We start from the raw sequence: 25,555 nt of genomic DNA on the forward strand, positions 1-25,555 counted from the left end.
GTCACAGCCACCCAACCTTAGGGCCTGTTTAGGACACTGGAGATGACCAATGAGGGTTCATGTGGCAAGCGCAGGTAGAAGAGCCAGTCATCAACTCAGGGATGTGATCGCAATGGAATGTTACCATGGGAAAAGTACGGATCATAAGAGGACTTCCATCAGACAATCCCGAGTCTTTTTTTTTTTTAAGAGAGAGAAGGCACAAGTGAGCGAGGGGCAGAGAGAGACAGAGAGAGAGAGAGAGAAGCAGTGCTCACCAGGGGCTCATGTTTTTGCCTGAAGTGGGGCTCGTGCTCACCAGAAGCGGGACTCAGAGCTCACCCTGTGTGGGACTCGAACTCACCAACTGTGAGATCATGACCTGAGTCAGTCAGATGCTTAACAACTGAGCCACCCAATCCTGAGTCTTATACTAAAGACTCAGGAGCCCCAATCCCGAGTCTTATACTAAAAACATACAGAGGCAAAAATGTTGACTGTGGTGACTCATGGGCGGGTGTGATTAAAGTTATCGATACTCCTTTTTGTTAATCTTTGTCTTAATACTTTTCTGTTTCCAAAATCCTTTTTCACGAACACGCTCAATTTTTATAATCGGAAATGAAAATGAACACACTGCACTGAAATCAGTCCCTCAGCAAGCCAACTTCTTATGAGAAACAGGAACACACATCTGACCCCCTCCCAGAGCACCAAAACCCAGTGCATGCTATGGGTGGAGCATGCATTTTCTGACTGTTGACTAGACCCAACTCAGAAGCTGCCACGGGTTCAGGGATGGTGGATTTGGGTCATCTGGAAAGGCAAGTCATTCCTGGAGATGCTGTGGGATTCTCCACTTGGATGTCCACCAATATCCCCCCATCCAGTGTCCTGACTCTCACCCTTACCCCCATGTTCTCACAGAAAGACCATGCATGACAAGGTAGCTATAGCCCCCAAAGCACCCTGGGCCCTGGGTGCCGGCCTGGCCATGAGGCCTCCTCTGAAGCCTGCCTAGAGGGCTGTACCTAGACCAAAGTTACCCTGTGGATCCTTTCATGTCAGACCAGAGGCTGCCTTACACGCCAAACCGCACTTTCTAAACACTGTGTGGGTGAAACAGGTGCAGAGCACTAAGCACTGGGCCTCATTTCTTTTACCCCACATCCTGGGGGACACAGTTCCCTACACCTCAAGTTTAAGCATCTGATGAAAACAGAACCTAAGGGGAGCATCCCTGCCTGGAACCTCATACACTTCACCATGAGATCTGTAATGAGATGAAGTTCCCAGCCATCCCCCTGTGGCCCTGGCAGAGGAGCCCAGGGCAGGTTCTGGCCTGGCTCCACCACCTCTTCTCCCCTCCCCAAGCCAGGATCCCTGGGCCCAGGAAGCCCACTTCCCCACTGTGACTTGGGCAGACTCTTCCCCTTCCAAGCTTCCAATTTGCATACTGGCTTGAAAACAGAGACCACAAGCCACACCACCCTCCATGTTCTGGGAGGTCAGGGGAATTCTCTGTAGGGCTTCACTTGGTGGAGAAGAGCCACATCACCCACAGAAATGTTCACATATTCTGTAAGAGCTTCTTGAAGGACTTGGGAATTTCAGCAACTCTCGGAGTACTCCTGGTTCAGCCAAGGACACATGGCTGATCACTTGTTCTACCATCTAGCTTCCTGTGGAATTCCAGGGACAACCAAACTCATCTGTTTTTTGTTAATTCGTGCCCAACTTTGCACTGGCAGGAGGGTACTGGAAGTTGTGACCCCCCTCCCCCCACGCCCTGGGGAGCCCTCCAGCCCCTGGAGAAAGAGGCCTGAAGGCACTTCAAACACCCAAGGATCCCTGCTCCTGACTCCTGACACCCATCTTTCTGGCCCACACTCAGCCCCCAGGGGCCTGGCGGCCACCCATTTCCTCCTCACCACCAGCATGTTCACATAGTGAGAGGCCTGTGGAAGTATCAGAGGTGAGGCAGCTGAGCAGAGGCTGGACACCACCGATGCCTGGTCAGGGCCTGGAGACTCAGGTCCAGAATCAGGCACAGCAAGGGGCAAGTGCACTTTCAATCCCTGGTCCCCCTGACTGTTCACCATTCAGCCCACACAACAGCCACTACCCCCCACTGCAGCCCAGCAGGACACATGCTTTCCAAATGGGCCAGGCCAGTGGGTGGCCCACCTGCTGTTGGCCTATCCCCAGTCGGACCATTCCCAGCTCTGGGAAAACAATGCCAAAGCCAGGACCTGCCCAAGTAAGGAAAGCAATGGGCAGCATTTCCATGGACCCTAGGATTCCCCCAAATGGAATTACAGTCACAGACCATAACTCTCCAAACTCAAGCATCAAAAAGCCCCTTCAAGTGGGGGCAATGAGACCACAGGGAATACAGCATCCTGCCCCACACACATCTGCACTCCTTGGTTCCCGAGTCAATATCGGGCCTCCACAAATGGCCCTGGATGATGCCAGAACCAATATCAGTGGCTGAGGCTGTACACCAGAGCCCAAGGCACAGGGGCCTGGCATGCAGTCTAAGCCCCGGGCTCCCAGAAACGAAGCTGGCCACGTCTGGTGCAGGCAGGCTGTGCACCGCCCTCACGGTCAGCCATGTTGTGGGTGCCAGGAGGGGCTTCCTGGGGCTGAGTGTCTGTGAACTACAGGTTCACTGGAGGTCAGAACAGGGCCGAGCAATGGTGGTCTCAGGTAGGTAAACCCGTGTGTGCTGCTTAATCTTTTCTTTGAGCTCTTCTATATTTTCTGAATTGTTGCAGTTCATGTATCGCTTTCAATAAAGATGTATGTGCATGTGTGTGCCATGCATGATATTTTTCTTCCCAGAAAGCACTCAGGCTGGGCTGACACACCCCAACCCTTGGGTTCCACTGTCACTTCTGCACAAAGTCAAATTCAAGAGAGTAGCAGGAGCCTCCCACCACCCTGGCCTGCTTCTGCTGCATGCTCTTCCTTTTCTACACTTGACTGCTCCTGTGGGCATCCTGACAAGAGCTAAGCAGCGTGTCCCACATGCCAGTCCTGTGTGTTTTCCACTTTCCTCCACCAATAGGAAAGCCTGGGGTCAGTCCTGCCTTCGGAGATAGATGACAGGTGCCCAGAATGAGCAGGAAAAAGCTGCCAAAGTTGAGGCAGATCCTCCAGGGCTGGTCAAGAAGGCAAGGTGGGAAATAATCACACAGGAGACACCAGACATGACGTTTGGAAACCCACCTTTCTTCCTCACGTGCGGGCCATCCTCAGGGAAGGCGGGGCAGATGTTGGCCTGAGGAATGTTCAGTCTGGGAGAAGCCAACAAAATTCCTGAATGTTCCACCAAAACCGCCCACAGAGGGGACATGCACGCAGCCACAGAGCACAGAAGCCAGGGGACATGGAAGGGCAGGACAGGCCAGACACCATGACACCCACTTCCTTCTTCTCCCCTTGGTTTCCCAATCATGTGGCCTTCCTATCTCATCTCCCCTCTTCTGGTGCTTCCCCCACCCAACCCAGACCCCAGGGGTAAAGGGCCGCCCCAGGAAGTCTCTCCCTACCATCTCTCAGGAGCAGCACAATCCTCTCTATCTCCATGCCTCGGGGCTGGTCTCTCATTGCCAAGCAATGCCTCTCCCTGCGGACGGGTCCCCAGACCTCCCACAGACTTGCCCTTTGCTATCCAGCCTCTGTCATGCTCCCCATGGTCTACCTCCACGCCACCCCCTCAACTACACAAGCCTCACTCAGAGCTTGGAAAAGACCAGCCCCCCCCCCCCCCCCCCCCGCAAGCATGAGGGACACTCCCAGTCAGTCCAGCTTGGTCTCAGAGAAACTAGTCACCTGGTGGCCCTGGACTCCCAGGCAATTCCAAGACCCTGCTACAGAAGCCTTCTCCTCAGACTTGGTGCTGCCGGCACAGCTCTGGGGTGGGGGTGAGGGGGTCCAAACCCCAACTCCTCGCCTAACCAATCTAGTTTCTCAAGCCTGCAAATCCTCCTACCTACTGAGCTTGGTGCCCCGACCCAGACCTGACCCCACCACAGACCCAGCTGAAGACCAGTGGCCAGGTGACCTGAGATTCCTACCCAGAGCCCCTCCTGTGCTTGACACCCCCTTTCCCCTACTGTCCACCCAAATCACCATTCCAGTTTGACCTCCCTGACTTCAGCGGCCTGGCTGCTGATCCCCAACTTTAACTGAATTCAGGAGGGTGGTGAGGAGTGGAGGACAAGGGTGGGCCAGGCCTAACTGCCTGGCATTTCCCTGTCTAGAAACTGAATGGTTTTGAGGCACAGGTGGTGTTTTCATTTCTTCTTCCAGTTGAAGATGATGCCTTTGCAAGAGAAAAAAAGGTACGGAAGTGAACCACTGTGACAAAGCAGGTCATTGCGTCATGGGAGGCCTGCCCCAGAGCAGAGGCTGTGGTTGTGGGGGGAGGCAGCAGGAGTCTTTGAGCCCCTGGCATGGGAGCCCCCGGGGACCCTGAGAGGCCAGGGGACCAGGTAGGATAGGCGGAGAAGGAAGAGAAAGGAAAGGTGGCAGTGGGTCACCAGCAGGACAGGGGTGCAGGGGTACCAAGCACAGGGCCCGTGGGAGACGAGACAGGGCCACACTGTGACTGGGGGATGGCCAGAACAGGGCCAGGTGTGCAGCCTTCCCTCTGCCATGAGGGATGGCCCAAGCCGGCACAGTGAGGGGCCCACAGCTCTGCTCCTGAGTCGGCGAGCGGTGGGGGAGAGAAATCTCCAAGTTTCAGAGAAACGAAGAGGGAGTTTTCTGGAACCACAGATGGGTGATCCTGGATGATCTTCCCAGAAACAACAGAGTCGAGATCATCAACCTGGTGTCCTGTGCAGAACAGGCTTGGATTCCCATGGGGACAGGCTGGAGATTCATGAGGGGCACTGGGCAGTAGGTGCATGTGCCAGGACTGGGGCTCATGCTGGGTGCACATGGGTACTCAGGTGTCATATCCCCTCTGCACGCAAGCTCCATTTGAACTCTGGGGAGGTCACGAGAAATGTCTGCCCTCTGATACTCTTCCTTTAGAACCAGGATCACAGCATGTTTATCAGAACGTCATTATTGTCAGTAGCTGAGAACTTTATCCATGGGGCGGCAGAAGTGATAAGCTGGTAGGAGTGCAGGGGTGAGGGGCCACAGGAGCCAAGGAGGTCGGCCCATTATAAATGGGTGGGGAGAACAGGATTTCAGTGGTTAAAAACATTTGAAGACTTTCCACCAGGTTGGCTGAGCAGACACCCTGGTCAGAAGTGGGCACTGGCTCAGCACTGCTGTGGTCCATCCTGTGACAGAGAGGTTACCACCTACCCCCAGCTGTGGAGACAGCACACTGGCACCGCTGGACACAGCAGCCTCGGGCTGTGGGAGACCTAGAATGGCATCACCGCGATGACGCCCCCGGGCACAGTACACCCATCCGGGGACATCGGGGTGCTGCTCCAAGCACTAGAGAAAGGCAGCCACAAGAGCAGTTCACCTCTCTGGCTCTCCTCACACTCGCTGAAGTGCTTTCTTTCACTTCTGGCTTGTCCACTCATCACACACTGCTAGACACACAATGGTCACTTGGGCCTGGATCTGCCCCCAAACCCACTGCTTTCTGAAAAGGCATCTGAAGGAGGGAAAGGCCTGGCTGAGTAGGATGGGTGGGAGTGTCCAAGGTGAAGGAAGGGCTACAGCAAGGGATGCAGACACCCACACCCCACCCCACCCCGTGCCCCTGCCCACAGCAGCATGTGGGGATGAGGTCACACGGCGCTGGACTCAGACACCAAGTCTTCACGGGGCAGAAGCACCAGCCAGAGCCAGGACCCTTGTGGCATTCAGGGAATGAGTGACAAAACCCCATGCCTTATGTCCCCCACCCTGACACTGTCTGCTGACACCCCACAAATGCAGCTTTACACACCAGTCCAGTGTGTGTCAATGGCGGGGTCAACCCCACCCCCACACCTGCCAGACCGTTGCCTTGACCCCTGGCCACTTTCTCTCTCCCATCTTGAGAGCCCAGTGCTTCTGAGCCAGGCTGCAGGGTGGGTTGAGACTCCCCTGCCCACCATCTTGTGACCTTACGTGCCTCTGTCCGCCACACCCTGCCCCATGCTCTGACCAGGGTCTCATCACTACCTCTGCCTGCTGGACCCCATAGAGTCCCAACCCAATCACCCTTGATTAAAGCCTGGGCAGCCAGAGTGACACCCTCTGAAAAGCAACAGGACACTGACCACAGACCCCAGAAGAACCTGCCACAGACCATAAGGGCCCAACTCCCTGGCCCAGCCCCAAGGGTTAGCCTGCACCTGTGGCCTTGGGGGCTGACTTCCATTCATCTTGCTTCCTTCCGCCAAGTCACTTAGGTACAGAAGCAGGACCCTATGCTAGCCTCGGGACAACACAGCCAACCCCACTGGGACTGTCTTCAGGGTACGTGCAGGGTGCCCAGGACTGCTCAGTGACAGAAGGCTCCACAGCCAAAAATCCCTCCAGTGCCAGACAGCAATCCTCCCCAACTCGGTCCTACACTGGAATCCACGGGATTTGGTCGAAAGAAAGATTCTACTGCTTTTAGGAGAAAAAAACAAAAACCTGTAAACTCAAGGACCAGAACTCATTCCCCACATTCTTGGGACAAATCCTGTTGACCACCATGTTTGGCCCTGGGATAGGGCATGGAATGACAGCCCAGTCCTCCAGGAGCTCTCCCTTCTCACTGGTGGGAACAGTACCTTCAGGCCAGGCTCCTGAGAAGGGGGTGACCCCTCATTGCACTGTGGGTCCAGCCCATGACAGGCCACCCCACAAGGCAAAGGTCACCAGCTAGGGTACTAAGGAAGCATGTCTGGTGAGTGCCTAGGGGGCTGCTGGTTCCTGGCCTTGATCTCAACACACCCAATCCCCTCCCTGGAACCCCTGCGAATTGGATGCTTGGAAAATTCTGAGCCACAGCCCATTTCAAGTGTCAACATCCTGAAAACTCAGGTGAAGGGAGTGATGAAGACATACTCAGGAGACTCCTCTGCTGACACCAGCCCTGCTGCAAGGGAGGGAGGCCAGGTGGGAGACTAGGTGCAGGCTGCTGTCAGGATAGACCTGGGGTGCCCCCATCTTCAGGGGCAGGGCTGGGAGAACAAGTCCTGCCCCTGCAGTTAGAGTGACAGGCTCTGGACTTTGAAGGCACAAGGCACTAATCTGAGGTAGTTGGGGAAGTGTTGCTGAGTATTTGCCCAAAGGAGTTGGGGAGCATCTTCGTTTGCTCAGCCTGGAACAAAATACCACCAACGGGGTAGCTTACAAACAGCAGAAATATATTTCTCACAATCCTGGAGAACAGGAAGTCCAAGATCAAGGCTCCAGCATGGTCGAGTTCTGATGGGGGCCCTCTTTCTGGTTCATAGCTGGTGTCTTCCCACTGTGTCCTCAAAAGGAAGAAAGGGCAAGGGAGCTCTGGGGAGCCTCTTTTATAAGGGCACTAATCTGTTCATGAGGGCTCATGACCTAATCACCTCCCAAAAGCCCCACCTCCAAATATCAACACATTGGGCATTAGAATTTCAACGTAAGAATCTGGGGTGGGTGGTGGGGTGGACACAAACATTTGAATAAAAGCAGGGAGCATCCCCCAAGGTCAACGTCATCTCAGAGAGCCAGTTATTTGTGCCACGAGTATTTGCTGGGCAGGCGTGGGCTTTTCACTCGAATCCGTGTGACCTGCCTCGTTGGGAGGAGACTGTTACGCAAAACTCAGCCACAGGAAAAGGAGGTGCAGAGGGGGCAGTGACAAGATACTCCCTCAACAAAGATACATTAAAGCAGGATGACCACGTGGAGTACCCCGGGGCTGGGCAGGAGCCGCAGAGGGGTGACTCTGCCCTCCAGAAAAACTGAGATGGCAGACACCTCTGGCCTTCCCAAGCTGATTCAGAAACAGATGACACCAGTTCTGTGCCTGAGAGCCCAAGACGCCCTGGGGTTTTCTGCCTTGGGCCTTTGCATGACTATCTTCCATGGAGTCACGGCAGTCCAGAGTCAGAACCTCCAAAACCCAGAGAGCACACTGAGCACCCAGGGCTGGCCAGCTCTCAACAACGGGCAGTATAAGCAGGAAAATTTCCCAGGCCATTTCCACGTTGTTGAAAACTGTACCCTAACATACGAAATCCAGTTTACACCACTGTAGCCCAGGATGCGGCTAGCACAGGTGGGCCCATGCCCTGTGAGGGCTCTTGAGCACCCAGGCCAGCTACTGGATGAAATGCCTCCCTACGCTGGGCCCCACAGGAGGCTGGACACCCCTCCAGCCCCCTTGCCTTCTCCACACAGGTGAGCACCCTGCAGGCAATCTCCCCACTCACCCGGGGTGCTGACTGGGAAAGCACAGGTTGCAGAGGCCAAGTCAGCCACCTCTACTGGAGACTGCACCTGTCCAGGCTGCTGCACAGACAGCCCTGGCTTCTGCTCCCCCACCCCTATGAGAAGGACAGGGGACATGCCTATCTCTACACGTTGAAGGGCATCCAAACGTGGCCACCACAGACCCGGCCGCTGCTTCTCCCAGGTGGCATTGAGCAGACAGCTATAGCAGCTGCACCTGAACCAGAAGGGTCAGCTCAGGGGTCTCACAACAGCCCACTCACTCAGAGCCAAAAAGGGAGGAGGCCCACTTGGCCACTCCAGCAGGAGACAGAAACAACACAGGTCCCTGGTGGCCTCTCCTGTCTGAGCAGAGGGGCCGGGTGGGGTCCACAGGAGGAAAGGGAACCCCTCCCCCGACCCAATGTTCACAAATATCCTCTGGAACAAGGAGATGCCAGGAGAGAGCAAGGAAGGCCACGTTAGTGCCCAGGTGTCATCTCAGACTAGATGCCCTCAGCCCTTACATTCATTCAAAATAGTCACCTCAGACCACACAGGAAGCATCTTGATGCCAAACACATTCACACGAAGATGAAAAGCAAGCAGGAAAAGGGTATGAAACTGTGGTTCGACAGCTGAAAAGCCAGCCTCAAGAACGCTTTCATGCTTCCCTTTAGGAAACAATTCTCATATCTGTGAACATAGAATTGCTGCCCCAAAAAAGAAAAAAAAAATAGAGGGGAAAAGAAATCCACAGATGGCCCAAAGCTCATGAAAGCAATTACTCCTGCAAACAAGAAGCAGAATGAGTGCTGAAACCAGAGAAGCCCAGGAAGTTACAAAAATAGCAAATATGAGTCCTGAGTGGGATTCCCTGGCTGCGCGCGTCCGCGTCTAAGCGGCTCTAGCAGCAGAACCAGGCGCTCTCCACTTGAAGGAGCCACTGGGAGTGTTGGGTGAAGCAAGTTTCACGGCAAGCAGGATTTCTGCTGCCCTCGGACTCAAGAGCTAGGCTGCGGGTATGAACTCAGTCATCGTGCTTCTGGAAGTCTCCCGCAGAGCACACCTGGACACAGAAAGTCCTTCCATTTAGGTGGAGTCACTGGGCAGGGCTGGCACAGTGTCTGTCACCACGAGGCTGTCTGACGCCATGGCAGGGAGATGCTGCTAGGCCTGAGTCCACCTCAGGCTGTTGGGCACACCCAGAACTGCTCTGGTGACCAGTGGCGGGGTCTTCCACCTCAAGGTTCCCGTTCAGCTGCTTCTGCTCTTTAAAAAGCGTCAGGCCAGGTACAGCTGGCTGGGGCCTGGGAGGGCTCCATTACGGTTACCCAGTAACAAATGAGGCTCACCTGAGAGGGGGCCGTCCTAGCCTGAGCACAGCTCCCCAGGAAGCAGGTCTCCATAGCAACAAGATCCTCAAGGAACCTGCCTTTCTGTGGCAGGCTCCTGCTTCATCCTCCCACAACTCAAGATGGGCATTTTATGGACTGGGGCGTGGCTGGGGCCACAAGGCCGGTGAGAGGGTCACCCCACATGCGGTGCCAGAGGGTGGGGACGTGAGCTGGCACCTGTTTCAAAAAAGTAGTTCTAAATTGTCTGTTGTTGTTTGTTCTGTTCTTTTTTTTTTCCTTTTTCAAAAGAGAAGGCAGCAAAAATGTTCATTCGGGTGCCCAAGAGCATCACTGTAGTGGGTGAAATTCTGCTCCTGCAGGTTAAACACACAGACACACACCACACAGACACATACAAACCCTACCCCCACTCAACACAGATGCATACACCACACATTCATACGCCACACAGTCTACTCGCACACACACTCCTCCTCTCCTCTGAGGTCAGCATGCCCCAACCTGCTTTACAGATAAGAACCCTGGCCAGCTCAATCTGTTCTCACTCCAAAGCCTGAAGTCCTCATCAACATTCCATTTAGTCCCTCTGTTTAAATGACAAAGCATAATCAGGCAAAAAGGACTTTCTCTGATAAAAACACTGAGAGGCTCCCTCAGGAGCTAACTGTAACACCGGGCACACAAACTTGCCCGCTGCTGGGAGGAGAGGGCAATGGGGTGGGGCCCAAAGTCCAAAGCCCAAATTGTTAGGACTGACAAAGGGCACACAGACGCACCGGATTTCTGACAAAACTCCCAAATGGATTAGGGCTTTGAACTTTCAACACTCTTCAATGCCATTTCAACACCTTTGTGTTTTTTCTTCAACGTCATAAAAAATGTAAATTCTTCACCAAGAAAAAAAAAATCTAATTCTAGGTACATCCTTGAAAAAGATCTCTTACAAAGGGAGAAAGGATGACAAGGCTTCTCAGTGACCAGGTAGGGAGGCTGCCCAGCAACTGACAGAAAAATCTGGAAAAGCTGAAAGGGACAGTGCATGAACAGGTAACACCAGAGACTCACCACAAATAAATGCAACAAATATAGACATTTCCTTCAGTTTGGGGTTGGTGGACTTCAACCCCCCCCCCCCCCCCCCCCAGTGATGGCAACAGTCCCGCTGCAGGGAAATGCTTTCGACACAGGTACACACAGGGTGTTGGCCATGAGGCCACAGGGCAGCCCGGCCCAACCCAGCAAGAATTCAGCCTATGTGGAGAGAAGGGGACCCAGGGGCCCTGCGTGCCCAGGATGAAGAAGGGACTCTGGATGCAGGCCTAGGTGTTAACTGCAGAGCAGTTCGAAGGACACACCACCAGCCAGGGCCACCTGGATCACCTCTACCAATGATAAAACGAAGGAAGTCAACTTTCAGCCTTCCGATGTACTCACTGGGCTCCTCCTCGATGGGGCAGGTGACTGTACTGGGTAATAGGGGGATGGAGCAGAGAGGCCCAAGGAAGCCCCAGGTAAAGGGCAAGGCCTGCACAAGAACCTGGGGCTGAGCTTCACCAGCACCTCCCAGGGCCCTGCGTGGCCTGGCACTCCCTCAGACAGCCAGCAGGGTGGCAGGAGGCCACCCAATCTGGCACATCCAGCCCAAGCTACGCACATATGGGCAGTTACTGTTTAACAGCAAACGCGCTGAAGTGTCACCTTGTACCAAGATGTAAAACTAGTTCACACCTTGGCCTCCCAGGAGAATCTGGCATCGGGTGAAAAGAACACTGCTTAGGCTCAGAAAGACTTACAGGTCTCTCAGAGGACTTCTGGAAGCTCCAGTTATGGGGATCTGAACACCCCAAGATAAGAGAGGCATCGCCCCCAAATTTTCCATGGAACATAATCAACCTCAAAACCAGTACAATCTTGGTGTGGTGTTTACATAAGTGCGCCCAGGGCCTGGACCCTCGCCAGCTGGCATGGCTGTCGGCAGTGGGGGCCCTTTGTGCCACCCCCACCCTGCCTCGCCAGGGCCTTGCCATAGTCTAAAAGAAAAAGTCAATGAATCACTGGAAGAAATGTTCTTCCTATGAAGAGAATATAAATGTTTATTAAGAAATTATAGGAACCAGGTCAGTCATTTTGGTATCTTAGTCACTCCAGCTAATTAAAGAAAAAAATCAAAACAGAACGCCATCCCAGAAACTTGAGACAATGAGAACTTCTCTTGCCACAAGCACTTTGAGCCCCAGCTCCGCCAGTTGCCAAGGTGACCCACTGTTTACCTCTCATTGTGTAGGAGGCTGACAGCCCACCAGGCTACCTCCCAGGGAAGAGCTGCCAGGGCATCCCCAGAGGGTGCAAGGAGGAAGCCACAGCCGCCCCACAGGGTCTCCCAGGCTGAGCCTGGGCTACAGCACAAAGGAGAGGTATCTTCACTGGTTCTCCTCAAGTTCCTGGGGCCCTACTCCCCCAGTACACCCTCCTGCCTTAGTCCTGTGGGCTGGAAACCCCTGACGGCAAGTTAAAAATGTGCTTAGTCCTGGGGTGCAAGGAGGGAGAGGAGAGGAGAGGGGGAAGGGGAGGGGGAGGAAAAAGAGGAGGAAGGGAAAGGAGGAGGGGGAGAAAACGGAGAGGAGAGGGAAGGGGGTAAGCAGAAGAGGGTGGAAGGAGGGGGGAAGGGAAGGGAGGAAAGGAGCAAGAGAAGGGGGAGGTGGGCGGGGAACAGTAGGAAAGGGGAGAAAGGAGGAGAGGAGGGGAAGCAAGGAGCAGGAGGTGGTGGTGGAGTATGAGAAGTGAGGGCACACCAGGTTGCACACTCGGCTGGGTAGGCAAAGAGCTTCCATGCACCTGGCCTCATCCAGTCCCCCATACCAGACTGTCTGCCCCAGTGAAAAAGGTCAAGGGCAGAATGGCCTGAGAAGGAGAACTCCACCAGGGACCTGGACTGCACACCCTCCAGCTTGGCTCCTGGGTCCCCACCCTATCCAGCACATACTACTCCCTCCTTCTCTGCTCTTGCAAGGCCCTGGCTTTGAGGTGATACAACCCCACTGGGGGTCATGAAGAAGAAACCATCCCTGCTGCAGCCTGTGCCACCTGGCCAGATGCCTTGTGACTGGCTTACTTCCAAAGGAACAATCTCCTGAGCTTTGGGGGCAGCTAACAGTGCATGCGCGCACGCGCGCGCACACACGCGGGCATACACACACACACACACACGCACACACATAAATATCTGTCTTCTGAGGCCACGGTGCAGTACTGAATGTGGGACAGGAGGGCCTGAGTGTGGGAAGGAGTCTCAGCTCAGATTCAAGGAGACCAGTGAGATCAGGGAAAGGGAAATGAAAGTGGAAGTTTTTCAAAGGCTAAAGTTAGTACACTTCAGAATGAGGCAACCCATCCAAAGCAAAATGCTAACATGTAACACCCACCAACCATCAAGGAAGAACAGCTTCAAATCAGAACCTAGAAGAAGCCGAGGCTGGATTTCCTTTGAGACCCAAAGACCTAACAGCAACTCAAGACAATGACCTTTGTGCTCACCACCAGGACAGCATAAGGCCTCCGATGGCAGACCCTAGCCCCACCCCAACAGAGAGGGCATGGCATAAAATTCTGATACTACATCTCCTCAGGATAAAAGACAGCATCCTGCAAAGCCCCTGGACCTTCCCCTTCACCCCAGAGGCCTATGGCCAATCAGCAAAGTAATTTTAGAAAGCAGGACATGCCATGCAAGCAGCCAATAAGATGCACTCTGGAAAAGACTAGGAAACCTTGGGAAACTGCCCTTAACACACAGGGCTGCAAGCAGGAGTCCCTTCTGGGTCCCCACAGGCTGCTATGAGGGACCGCCTCCTCCACCACACCATTCAGAGACAAAAATGGCAACTGATGAATAAGCACAAGGAAATCCAGAATGTGAAGCCACTGGAAGGAGCAGGCAAGATCTCCATGATGGGATGGAGAGGACCACTGCATGGTGTCTCCAGGGCCCAGGTCCCCACCTACCCCGCCACCCGCCGTTCAGTATTCCCGGACCATGGAGGGGTGTGGGGAAAGACATGGGGACCACAATGAACAGTGGACAGACCAGATGTGGCCAGTCGAGGGAATGAGGCCAACAGGCAGTAAGGCAGGGAAGCAGACGGCAGAATGTAAACTAAGACAACAGACTGCTAAGTAGCCAGATTGTCCATCACTTGTTAGAAGGGCAACTATGTAATTAAAAAAAATAAATTAACATTTATTATTTCTCCTTCAATGAAAATACATTTGAGTTTGTTACCGGTAAGATGTCTGAGGTGCACCCATGGTGCCAACCCCCAGTTCTCAGACCCTTCCCTTAATCCCAGACATGGTCTTGAACAACTAGCCCAGCCAATGACCCACGTCAAACATCACTCTGTGCCAAGGACACACCTGGGCGCCTAGGCCCCTACTTCTCTCCCCTAAAGGGCTGAGCTCTAAGGCTCAAGTATGCCTCTTCTGTTTCCTCTCTTTCCCAACACTTCCTTGCAAAAACCTCTATTCTTGATCTGCCATTAACTAACTTCTACCTCTAGCCCCAAACCAAATTCCCTTTATCCTTTGTGTGGGTGTGTGAGCAAGCATTTATACCATAAAAGAGAGTTAAAGACAAGTGAAAAAGTCAGAGAGGAAGTGTACAGGGTCCTACACATACTCAAGGAGAATGACATCAGTCCTACTAACACAAGAGTGTCAGAAGGCCCCAATTTAGGCCCTTGACCACCAGCCAAGCTGTCTAGCCATCGCCTTGCTGATACCCCTCCACGTCGATGTGGTGGTCCTGGGTAGGGAGCAGGAAGCCCCTGAGCTCCTCTAAGCCCACTTCATCCTCCCCCCATTCCCAAGCTTCCTTCCAACTGGCCCCATGTTTGCAGGAGACAGCCATATGCCAGAACTCCACCTTCAGAAGCTCCTGGGACAGGAGCCCAACAAAGGCACTGAACCATGTGCTCTCTGGTGAGTGATTTTTAATTTGGGCCCCTATTTCTTGCAAAGCTCTTCCATGATGTTCCCTGGGCTCTAGCTCCAAGGAGATGAGCTTGTACCCTGTGCTCAGGGGACCATGGGTCACCCACCTATGCAGGAAGGCCACACCCCTGTGGCAGCAGCACAGGGACATTTAATCTGAGGCATCAATCCTCAGTGCTTTTCCAAACAGGTCACCTTGGGACAGACTGGCCAATCGCCACGGAGTGTGGCCAAGTTCCTGGTTAGCAAGTATTTTTGTGTGATGAACTTCAAAAAAGAAGAACAATAAACAGACGCCCCCACCCCCAACACACACACCCCAAAATAAAAACCTGTACCCTCTGTTCTGTTTGTCCAGGATGATGTTAGTTAAAACTATGGACTGGTCAAGGCTGCTCCCCTGACCATGCACATGATGTCCAACAGCAAACGGGATAATGTCCAGGCCCTGGGGCAGAAGGGGAACAGGAGCTGAATGGAAGGCACACCAGTGCCAGGGCACACTAAAAGGGGCAAGGGGGATGGCAGGGCAGATGACCAACCTCTTTACCACAGCCTAGTTTCAGCTGAGGGGACTCCATGCCTCCAAGAAGGCTGACTGGCACAGGGCTGATCCACAGATGTTGGAAGACAGGATTGAGATCAAACTGAGTAAATGAACCAGAATCACAGGTCCCATGTAAACACGTTCTGGGCTTGGATGCAACATCAAACCAGACAGCACATTTACGTGTGTGTAAGTGTAGCCAAATGACAGAGCTTTTGGTTGGGTGAAGATTTCTCTGTCTTACATCAAGTGCCTAGTGTCAAGTCACTGTCAAAAGAGTAAAAAATTAGCATTTGAGTCTCCATTATATTGACCTAGAGCAGGGGAAGGCCTTCCAGGCTCAGGGTCCCCCCCAGGGGCCATGGTAGCCAAACCCCCACCACCCCCATCCTAGTCCCATCACAGCAGTCACTTCTCAACTGCCAAGCTGGAGACAACACTTCAAAGTTTATTTCCATTTTGATGGGAAGTTGACTTCTCAAGAAAATGACCCCACTTGGCGCTATGAAAGGGAAGTAAAACAGGCTTGGGTGTGTGAACTTAGATCAATATTTATTTTCTTCTGGAAAGCATGTAGACACCCACCAAGACCCTAAGGGTATCACTGGCTGCAGGCCGACGCCCCCCCCCCCAGGCCTGGGGGATGGGTCACCTGTGGCCACAGAGCCAGGGTGAGCTAACTAAAAAAAAGGCTGTAAGTACGATCTGGAAAGACTTTCATTCAAAATAAAATCAGGGCGTGTTGTTTGTTTGGGAAGGGAGCTCCTAAGACTAGGCTGAGCTGTCCTTTGACTATAAAAGGACTTCCAACAGCAGGACCCAGAAATGCCAGCACTTGTCCAGTCAATGGACTGTCCAGTCAGAAGATAAAACAGAAACCTACCAGGTGGACCAGACAGAAGGGGGCTGAACAGAGATGGGCAGACACTGCACCTGCACCAACACAGCACCTGGCTGTACATGCAGGACCAGCAGCACCCTAACCCTCCAAAAACCCAGTCTTGGAATGTCACCTTACCTACCAGTTACTTATTATCAGGAGGAGAGTGTCCCTTTATAGTGAAGAGACCTGGCAGATGCCACTTTAACCATGTATGTGATCCAGCAATCAGACAACCTGACCACACGAGCCTCCACTGTGGTGCGTGCAAGTGCCCAACATTATATGACCTGTGTCATATTTCCCACCAAAAACTGTTTATGCTAAATCTAATCAGGGGGAAGCAATCTGACAAATCCAGACTGTGGGATGTTCCACAAGACAACTAATCTGGATCCCTAAAATGCCAATACAACAAAAGGCCAAGACTGTCCCAGACTAAAGGAAACTAAAAAGACAGGCCAACCATACACAATGTGTGATGAACTGGATTCCAGACCCTACATGGGACATCTTGGCGATCACTAGGAGAAGTGAATATGGACTGTATGTTACATAATATGTACTATTTAAAGAGAGAGGAGAGATAGGCAAGGGAGAAAATACAGTAGAGAAAGGGGAAAAAAGGATAAAAATAAAAGGGTGACAAATATTTAACTGAGGAGTCTAGAGGAACGTATGAGCATTCACTGTATTACTCCCTTAACATTTCACAATAAGAATTTGTGAAGGAAGCAGTGTGCTTGGGACAGGAAGACTTCTAAATACCAGGAGGCACCTGCCCTCCCCTGGAACACAGGTCCAGGCAGGAAGAGCAGCCAGGCACAGCGGGCAGACCCAAACTCAGAAGTGTGGCTGCCCAGGCACAAACCTCAGCTCCCCCTTCATTTGCTGTGTGACTGTGGGCATATTTCTTAATCCATCTGGGCCTTGGCATCATTATTTGAGGACTAGTAATAACAACAGTACCTATTTCATAGGGTCCTGTGAAGATTAAAAAGCTTATGAGGAATGAATGCAAACAGAACAATGCCTGTCCCTAGCAAGCAGCCTGCTATTAGATACAACAGAGAGCTGAGTGTATCATCCCTGAAGTTTTCATTTCAAAAATGAGTTTAACTACTTTCTTAAAGCATAAACCAGACACACTTTAATAGTGCCCTGATATGTCAAGACCGCTCTTACAAATGTCAGTTATTATAGAATGCAGGCCTAGGGGACTACTGAGGAGGACTACAGGCCCCTCCACAAACAGCACCACATTCGTTCCAGCACAGTGTGGCTGGGTTGGGTTTCTTGAGTTATAGATTTAGATACACGTGCATACACACACATATACATATTAATAACTTGTTGGCTTATTTCCTTCCTTGGTTGTAGCTGCTATCTTATCTCCCCTTTCCCCTTTTAACTTGCTACATCTAGGAACCTAACGACCAACTCAATTCAGAATAAGGTCAAAGCAAACAGGCCCTTACAGTGTCGGGGCTGTCATGAGCTCATTTCAGTGAGCAGACTTCACAGTGCCAACTCTGAAGGGGCGGGGCTGTCTTCCAGATTTGAAGCCTTGCACATGGTACCTCTGGTTAAGTCAAGGGTGGTCCTGTCAGATTGCTCACACAGGAAGGGCTCCAGCCCTCTTTTAGCCAGGAGAGGGACAGTTTCAAAAGGCATCATATCAGTCCCTCCCCCAGTGCCAACAAGCCAGGAGGCACTTCAGGGTGCGAGGGCACAGCTGACTGCTGCAGGGGTTGAGCCCTTACCCAGGCTAGGCTGCAGGGTAAGCCAAGTAAAGATGGCAGGAGAGGGGCACCTGGGTGGCTCAGCAGGTTAAGCGTCTGACTTTGGCTCAGGTCATGATCTCGCAGTTTGTGAGTTCGAACCCCACATCAGGGTCTCTGCTGTCAGCACAGAGCCTGTTTTGGATCCTCTGTCTCCCTCTCTCTCTCTCTGCCCCTCCCCCCTCAGTTCTCGTTCTCTTTCTCTCTCTCTCTCTCTCTCTCTCTCAAAATAAGTAAATAAAATTAAAAAAAAAAAAAAAAGATGGCAGCAGGAGAGCTGGTCATGAGCCATGAGAGAGTAATGGTGGTTTTAGGGTTGTTTTAAATGTTCTCAATATGATGATCTCACATGTGCAAAAGAAGAACTGGAAGAAGTAAAAAAAAAAAAAAAAAAAAAAGTCAGCAACACAGCAGGAACTTCAGTACTGGGGAGACCAAGACCTCCATCTATTTCCTTTAAAAACATAATGTGCTATTTCCTTTAAAAACATAACATGTCTTTTAAGTTAACATGGTAACTCCACAATGCATGTAAATGCTGTCTACACTACTATCAATAACACTGCCAGGTCTCAATCCTACAGAAATGCCAGCTCCTCTGCACCAACACACATACTGGATTCTACTGCCACAGGCATGAAACGATAAAAAATGAGAAGGCAACATAACTATCCTTTCAAGATAAAGGCTAAACAAGTTGTGGTACAGTCACGCAGCCACACCTGGGAATACCACGCAGCCCAGATAAAGAACAAAGGTGCCTTGTTAAATAAGCACACCAAAAAAAAGCCTGTGGTAGAATATATTTGCTAGGATCCTACATGTATAGTTTTCAGATGTCTGTGTGGATGCACACGCATGCATACATGCAAATCCACTAAAAGGGTCTGTAAAGGGAAACACCAACAGGAGGTGATAGTGGTTAGCCAGAGGAAGAGAAGGCTGGCACATTCTGCCTACACACTTCTGCATTGTTTGAAGTTTCACAACTGGCCCACTGGCAGCCTGGGACTGTGAGGGAGACGGGACGGGACCCACCAGCGTGGATGTGTCCCGAACAAAGTGCTGGCCATCTGCCAGCATGGCTTTGCCCTGGGTGAAGGAGATCCCTGCCACTCACTCCCTGACAGGCTGCCTGTCCAAGGCAGCTGCACCAGGAAGCACCTTTGAGGGGTACATGGGAGGAATGTGGTTAGAAACCAGGCTCTATAGCCAGAGTTTGTGTTGGGGGAGGGGACCTAAATACCCTGAATACCCTGCCCCAATAATCTCACTCATGATCAAATCCCTTGTTCGGTGGCTAAACTTCAAACTAACCCCACCCAAATTATTACAGGAAATGGCTAAGAATGCAATCTTAACTCTACCTCCACCCGCAAAAAGAGGGCCAGGTAACCAGGCATGTCTCTCTCTGGATGTCTGCAGGAGGGAGGGGCTGTACACAACACAGTGCCCCCCTTTCCAGCAAGGCCCCCAGAGCTGCTGAAATGGGCCCAGCTCATGCAGCATGCAATTGGATTTTTAGCTCCCAGTGCTGCAGGGAAAACAGGGCACAGAGACATTCTGAAAACGATTCTTTGCAGGAACAAATAGGTAGGAATGTATTCAAGGCATCTCTGCCAAGAAAGACTGAGTGGCCATTACTGCTGGGGACCCGCCAAGCCCCACCACTCCAGACAACAAGCAGGAATCTCCTGGCTGGCTCAGGTGGAGATCTGCCCTCAGAAGGCCAGAGGCCTTTCCTTCTCAAAGTTCTTGAATGTTCACATCAAAGCCCTTCAGCCTCCAAGAAAACATGTTCCTGGTCTTGCTACTCCCCAAGGCAAGACTTAGCAAATTCCCAGATCTGGGCTGGAAATTCTGATTAGCTAAATAATAAGTGCCTTAGGAAAAAAAAAAAAAAAGCAGCTTGGGTTGCAAAAATGTGAGTGTCTTTGTTTGATCATGTGTTTGCTTAACATCAACAATTACCTAAATGTGACAGGGTAATCAGTCCTCAGGACACTGCCACACAACTAAGCAGTCCAGGCAGCTCTGGGAGATCGAAGCAGTCAAGGAAGTCCAGGTCTCCCCAGAGTCAAGGCTGAGGCTTGTACTTCCCAAAGGTTCTCAAACACACAGCCTCATTTCCCACAGACCTTCCAAGTGGTCAGGCGAGACATGACCAAGCTGCAGGGAGGTCTGTGGACCCGTCCTTGGTCACAGAGCTAGACAGAGCAAGTTGTGAACTGCCTTCTTGGCTAAAATGATTTTGATATTCACCCTCTGCCATGAAATTGCTGCAGGTGGGTTGGTTGGGGGGTGGGGGGTTGCTCCTAGTGGAGTAGAGGGCCTGGCATGACCTGAACCATTGTCGGCAGAGACCCCCCAGAAAGCTGCTGGAAGCACACAAACCAAACCACAGCTATCTCAGAACCGGGGGCTGCTGCTCAGGTCTTCCCAGGGTAGCCTGTCCCCTTGGTCACCCACTGTGGCCTGTGGGCTACCCTTGTCTCCTCTACGAACACCAGTTAATTATGTTCTGCACACTTGGGGGCAGGCTGGAAATGGGCTCCCTAGTCATGCCCTCCACCAGAAGCTGAACCAGACTCCCTCCAGAGGTGAGTTCTTGGTTCATAATCAGATTCACCTGGGGCACCACTTAAACTGTAGTGTTTGGCTGAAGGTCAGTATTTGGGACCTGGAAATCTACATCTCCTCCAGAGGTAGGGCCTCATGTTTCTGCACACAGGGAGGGCAAGCCCCGTTCCCTGCTCTTAGACACAGCACACTACAGTCAGAGTGTTGGTTCCATCCTCTTCTGCTTGCTTCGGGTTTCAGAGCACCCCAGAGAGGCTGGGTTCCACCCCACTGAGGGAGACCCGAGTTCTCATTGCCTCGGAGCAATCATCTAGCCAAGGGGCCCACTCAGGAACACTACAGCCTGGATCAGGGGGCAAGCAAACCCAGACGCTATCCTCCAGCTAAGGCCCCCATCCAAGCCTGCCCGGTCCGTGACAGCGAGCCCCGGCCCTCAACCAGCCCCTCCACAATTCTCGAACCCGACCAGCCGAGTGGAAAGCCACCGTGAAACAGGACGCAGAGAGTCTCCTATCCTTAAATTACCTGCCCAGTACTGGCCTCGCCCCCGCAAGGAGGTCCTCGAGCCACGCCCCATGCACTGCCCCCGCCCCCGTAATCTGGGTGCTACAGATCCGAACGTAGTTTGGCCCCTCCTCCACGGCCACATCCACCCTGGCAGTAAGGTTCCCAGTCTGAACCAACACCCCTACACTAACCCCACCCCCTATCTCGGTCCACACACCCTAAATTCCGATTAAGAATGAGTAGAATGGCCCCGCCTTCACCCTCGACCCCACCACCGGCCGAGCTATCCCTTGCGGCCACAGCAAGGGACCAAAACCGCGGGGGCAGCTTCTGAGGTAAAGGTTTGTCTGAGATCCGCTGGCCTTGACACCTGCAGACCTGGAGACAGCTCAGTTCCAAATTTACCAGGAGACGGGGGTCCTTCAGCTGCAGGGTCTTCAGGACTGCAGTTTTTAGCTAGCTTCCGAACTATTGTACAAATGTGAAGTCTAAACCTTTGGTAACAAGGTAACAGTATATTTATACGGGTTTTTTAACCCGCTCCAAATGCGAAAGAATTAAGTGTACCAGAAGACTTAACGTGAGCCCAGAGGAAATACACAATTCTTTAAGCCAAACTGAAAGAGAAAGGTTACCATCCCTTAAAACATTGTTCCCACCTTTGTGTTTAAAAAAAGAAAAACAACTACGAGGTCCCTGGTCCGCTGAGGCCGCCCGTCCCGGTGCTGGTGCCGCCCGCACGCATCCGGCACCCGGCAGGTGAGCAGGGCCGGGAAGAGGGAGGCGTACAAGGCCGGCAGTGAACAGGGCTCTCCTTTCTGGAGAAAGCGCCCCCAGGCCGAAGAGCCCCCTCGGGTCGGGCGCGCCCCCGCCGGCCGGATGGGCGGGGCTCCCACAAAGAGCCTCCGGCGGGGAACCGGGGCCGCCACCCGCGTCGGCCGCCGCTGGCTCTGGTTTGGACAAATTAAACCTTAGAGCGCTGGAAAAATTACAGGAAGAGGAGAGTGAAGAATGTGCCGAGTGGCTGGAGGGAGCCCTGTCCCCGCGTGAACTTCGCCCGCCGCTCGCCCGGGCCGGGCCGGGCGGGTCCCTCCCATCCCGAGCGCGCGCCCGGCCGGCGAGGGAGGGGCCGGTAGGCGAGGGGCCGGGCGAGGGCACCCCGCCTCCCCCGCGGCCCCGGGGCGCCCCCACCGCCTGTCTCCCAGAGCAGCACGCGCGGCCCCCACCCAGCTCGCCCGCACCTGCTCGCGCCGCCCCTCGGCCTCGGCGGGGTCTACGCCCGCAGCCTAGATGACGACATCCGCCCCCGCGGCCCCGCCCGAGAGTGCCCGGGGAGGGGGCGTGCCCGGCGGGGGCGCGGTCGCCGGGCGGGCGCCGGCTCCCAGCTCCCGGACCCGCCTCGCTCGGCGCGCGGGGCCGGCCGCGGGACCGTGTGGCGGGGGGGAAGGGGCGAGGCCCCGACCGTTCCCGGCCCCACTGCCCCTCGCGCCCGGCCGGCGGCTCCGGGGGCGTGGCCCGGTAGCTTGTGCTGTCCCCGTCCGCGCGCTCTGGGCGCCCGGGCGGCCCTACTGACCTGTGTGAGTTCTCAGGTGCGCCTTGAGGTGCGAGGATTTCCCGTAAACTTTCTCGCAGCCCGCGTAGTGGCACTTGTGCTTTCTCTGCGGGGATTCGTAGTCGGCGCGACTTCGGCCCCGCCGGCCCCTTTGTCTGAGGCCGGGTTCGCCGCTCCCCGTGGGCCCTGGCTCCCGCTCGGGCTCCAGCCCCGCCTCGAGCTCGGCCTCGGGCTCGCTCCACGCGGGGCTGAGGGGCGCGGCCGCCGCACCTTCGCCGCCGGGGCAGGCGGGCTCGGGGGCGGGTGGCGGCGCAGGCGGCAGGCGGCAGGGGGTCCTCGCCTTCCGGGCCGCGGCGCCCTCTCTGCGCTCCGCCAGGGCGGGCGCCGGCGCTTGCTGGTTGAGGTCCGCCAGGATCCGCGCCACCACGAAGAGCGAGGCGCTGTCTTTGCCGTCGCGGCGCTCCTCGACGCGGGGCAGCGTGGCGGCGACAGCGGCGGCCGCGCCTTCGGGTCCGGGCTCCGGCCCTTCCCGCGGCCCGTGCACAACCGCGCGGCTCGACATGGACACGAGGCACTCGGCGGCGAAGTGGTCCACATAGGCGGCGGCTGCCATGCTGCGGTCTCCGGCCGGCGGGCCGGCGGCACTGCTGGTCGCTGCGAGTCGTCAGCGGCGCATCCGCACCCACGGCCTCCGGAGAGCGGGCGGGGGGCGGGGGCGCGGCGCGCCCTCTCAGCGGGCTGGGCTAGGCGCGCAGCCGCCTCTGCCGTCACCCGCGCGGCTCCGCGTCCGCGAGGCGCCCGCCCGGCCGGGCACCAAAGAGTGAGCGCATGGGGGGCGCGGGCCCGTGGGGTCCCCGCGCGGCGTCAGAGGCGGCCTGTCCTAAGGATGCCGAGCAGCGACGTTAGTGACTGTCTCGCCAAGTCGCGGCCGCAGCCTCGCCGCGCATTGTGGCAGGCGGGACAGCCGCCGTGCGCGCCGCGGCTCGGTGTGGGCGGCCCGGCCCCGGGGGTGGGCGGGGCCGGGGCCACATCTGGACCCGACGTCAGCCCCCAGCCACATCCTGGCGGCGCAGGTTACAGGCGGCGGCGGCCGCGGGGAACTGCGCGCGCGGAGGGGGCGGGGATCCCAGAGCGCGCACCGTAAGGATACAGCGGTCGCGCGCCCGCGCCTGGGGAGGGGGCGTGGCCTAGGGCAGGGGCGGACGCCGTTGGTTCGTAGGTAGGCGGCCGGACCAATCCGGGCCGCAAGAAGGACCGGCCCGGCCTCGGGGCCTGCCCTCGCCAATGGGCGTGCCCTCTTGGCCGGCGGGAGGAGGAGCGGAAATTTGAGCCGGGAGCTGGGCACGCTGACGCAGGACGTCCGAGGGCGGTGGGCCGGGGCGTGGCTGCGCGGGGGCAGCTCTCCACCCCCCACCCCCAAGCAGCCGGGAGCCCGCGGGGGCATTTTCCTGCCAGGGCTTCTGTATAGTGGCGGCCTGGAACCCCGGCGTGAAAGTGAGCCCTCGGCAGGGCGTCCCTTTGTCCCTCCATCCCTGCCTGTGAGGGGCACCAGGGATGGGTGCGCCTCGGCGAGGCTCGCCTCCGCTTCTCTTCCAGAGCGACGTTTGCACGGCGGGGAGGCGTGTCCGCTCAGGCTGGGCGCGAGGCAGCAGGCCTGGCCTGGGGGCGGAAAAACTCTTCGTGCACCCCGCCGCAAGAGGGTTCCTGGGTGGCCGCGTCTCGAGACCCATGCCGTTCGCCCCCTCCGTGCTCTTTCTCTCCTAAGCTCCGGGCAATGGTGCGGCCAGGCTGGGAGCGAGGTCACGGGTGGGGCGGGGCCTCTACCGCTGGAAGGATCGGCTGCTCCCCAAACTGGTCCCGGGCGAATAGGGACCCGGAGGGGACCGCGCTGCCGGTGAGCCTAGGTCAGCCGGAGCCGAACTGGCCCCAGGCTGGTGGTTAAGCTGGCAACGTGGGTGACGTGCCCACCGCGTCCTGTGCTTGCAGGAGTGAACTACGTGCTGGTGCAGCCGGCGCCGCTGTTCAGGGAACGCGGGGCCCCTTCCTCCTCCCCGCCCCAGGCCTGCAGCCAACTTCTCTAGGCTGCCCCTCTCCCACCTCGGTGGAGAAGGCTTCAAACGCCACCAGCTGCGAGGACCCCGCCCACCACGCCCCACCCACCCACTGTCTGGGCCTCCCGAAGGAAATACTCTACTGCGCCCAGTCCGCGCGCACTCCTTGCCCTGGCCCTGCCAACTTGCCCTTGACTTTCACAGTCGCCCCCACTCTCCAACCCTCGGCCCCGCCGTTCTTATACAGGCCTAGGCCATCACTGGAGAAGTCAGTACATAACTTCCTACTGCCGCAGAATGGAGCGCAGCCACCGCTGCTCCGTACCCTTCAGGCAGCCCCTGAACCACAAGACACCCCCCCCCCCCCAACCACAACACCGAGGCCTGGGACTGCAGTCCCTGGGTGGTTTGCCTTAAAGGACGTTCGCACGTGTCAGCTGACAGCGAGGGAAGCCTGCTGGATGAAGGCAGCCCAGGCACTCAAACCCTGTGGACCTGAGAAGAGTGGTGGGTGGGGCAAGGTCATCCTGCGCACAAATTAAGACCAGCCATTTCTCACCAAATTAATTTGGGGCCTGGATAGAAAAAACTTCTTTCCAGGTAATGAAGAAAGAACAGACATTCTCTGTTTCATGTTATGGTGAACCGTAAACTGGCCTGGACGACTGAGCACCCTGGGTGTCTGTAACTGAAACCCTACACTTCCCTCTCACTGATAATTTGGTGCGTCCTGGGAAGACTATGGGACAGAGGGGGGGTGAGGGGGGAAGGAGGCGTATGCTGGGATGGGCTCTGGAAAGGCATCCGGGTCAAGTCCCTCTAAGAGGGGCTCTTCTTGGCAGGAAGTAATCATTTTGCCAGGCAGATTGTGTTGATGACATTTAAGAGATTTGTGTTCTGACCAAATAATGATTCAGAATGTTCCTCTAATCCCACCACATGTCACAATCAGTCACTT

At 55.1% G+C, this 25,555-nt stretch overlaps 1 protein-coding gene across 1 annotated transcript; it reads right to left on the reverse strand.

The window, feature by feature from the left end:
• Positions 1-7,407: 7,407 nt before the first annotated feature.
• Positions 7,408-23,871, reverse strand: KLF13 (KLF transcription factor 13). The gene has a single exon (XM_049613961.1). The coding sequence runs from the start codon at positions 23,157-23,159 to the stop codon at positions 22,560-22,562; it is 600 nt and encodes a 199-aa protein (XP_049469918.1). The 5' UTR covers positions 23,160-23,871; the 3' UTR covers positions 7,408-22,559.
• Positions 23,872-25,555: the final 1,684 nt, after the last annotated feature.

This window comes from Panthera uncia (assembly GCF_023721935.1).
Source record: "Panthera uncia isolate 11264 chromosome B3 unlocalized genomic scaffold, Puncia_PCG_1.0 HiC_scaffold_1, whole genome shotgun sequence".
Taxonomy (NCBI): Eukaryota; Metazoa; Chordata; class Mammalia; order Carnivora; family Felidae; genus Panthera; species Panthera uncia.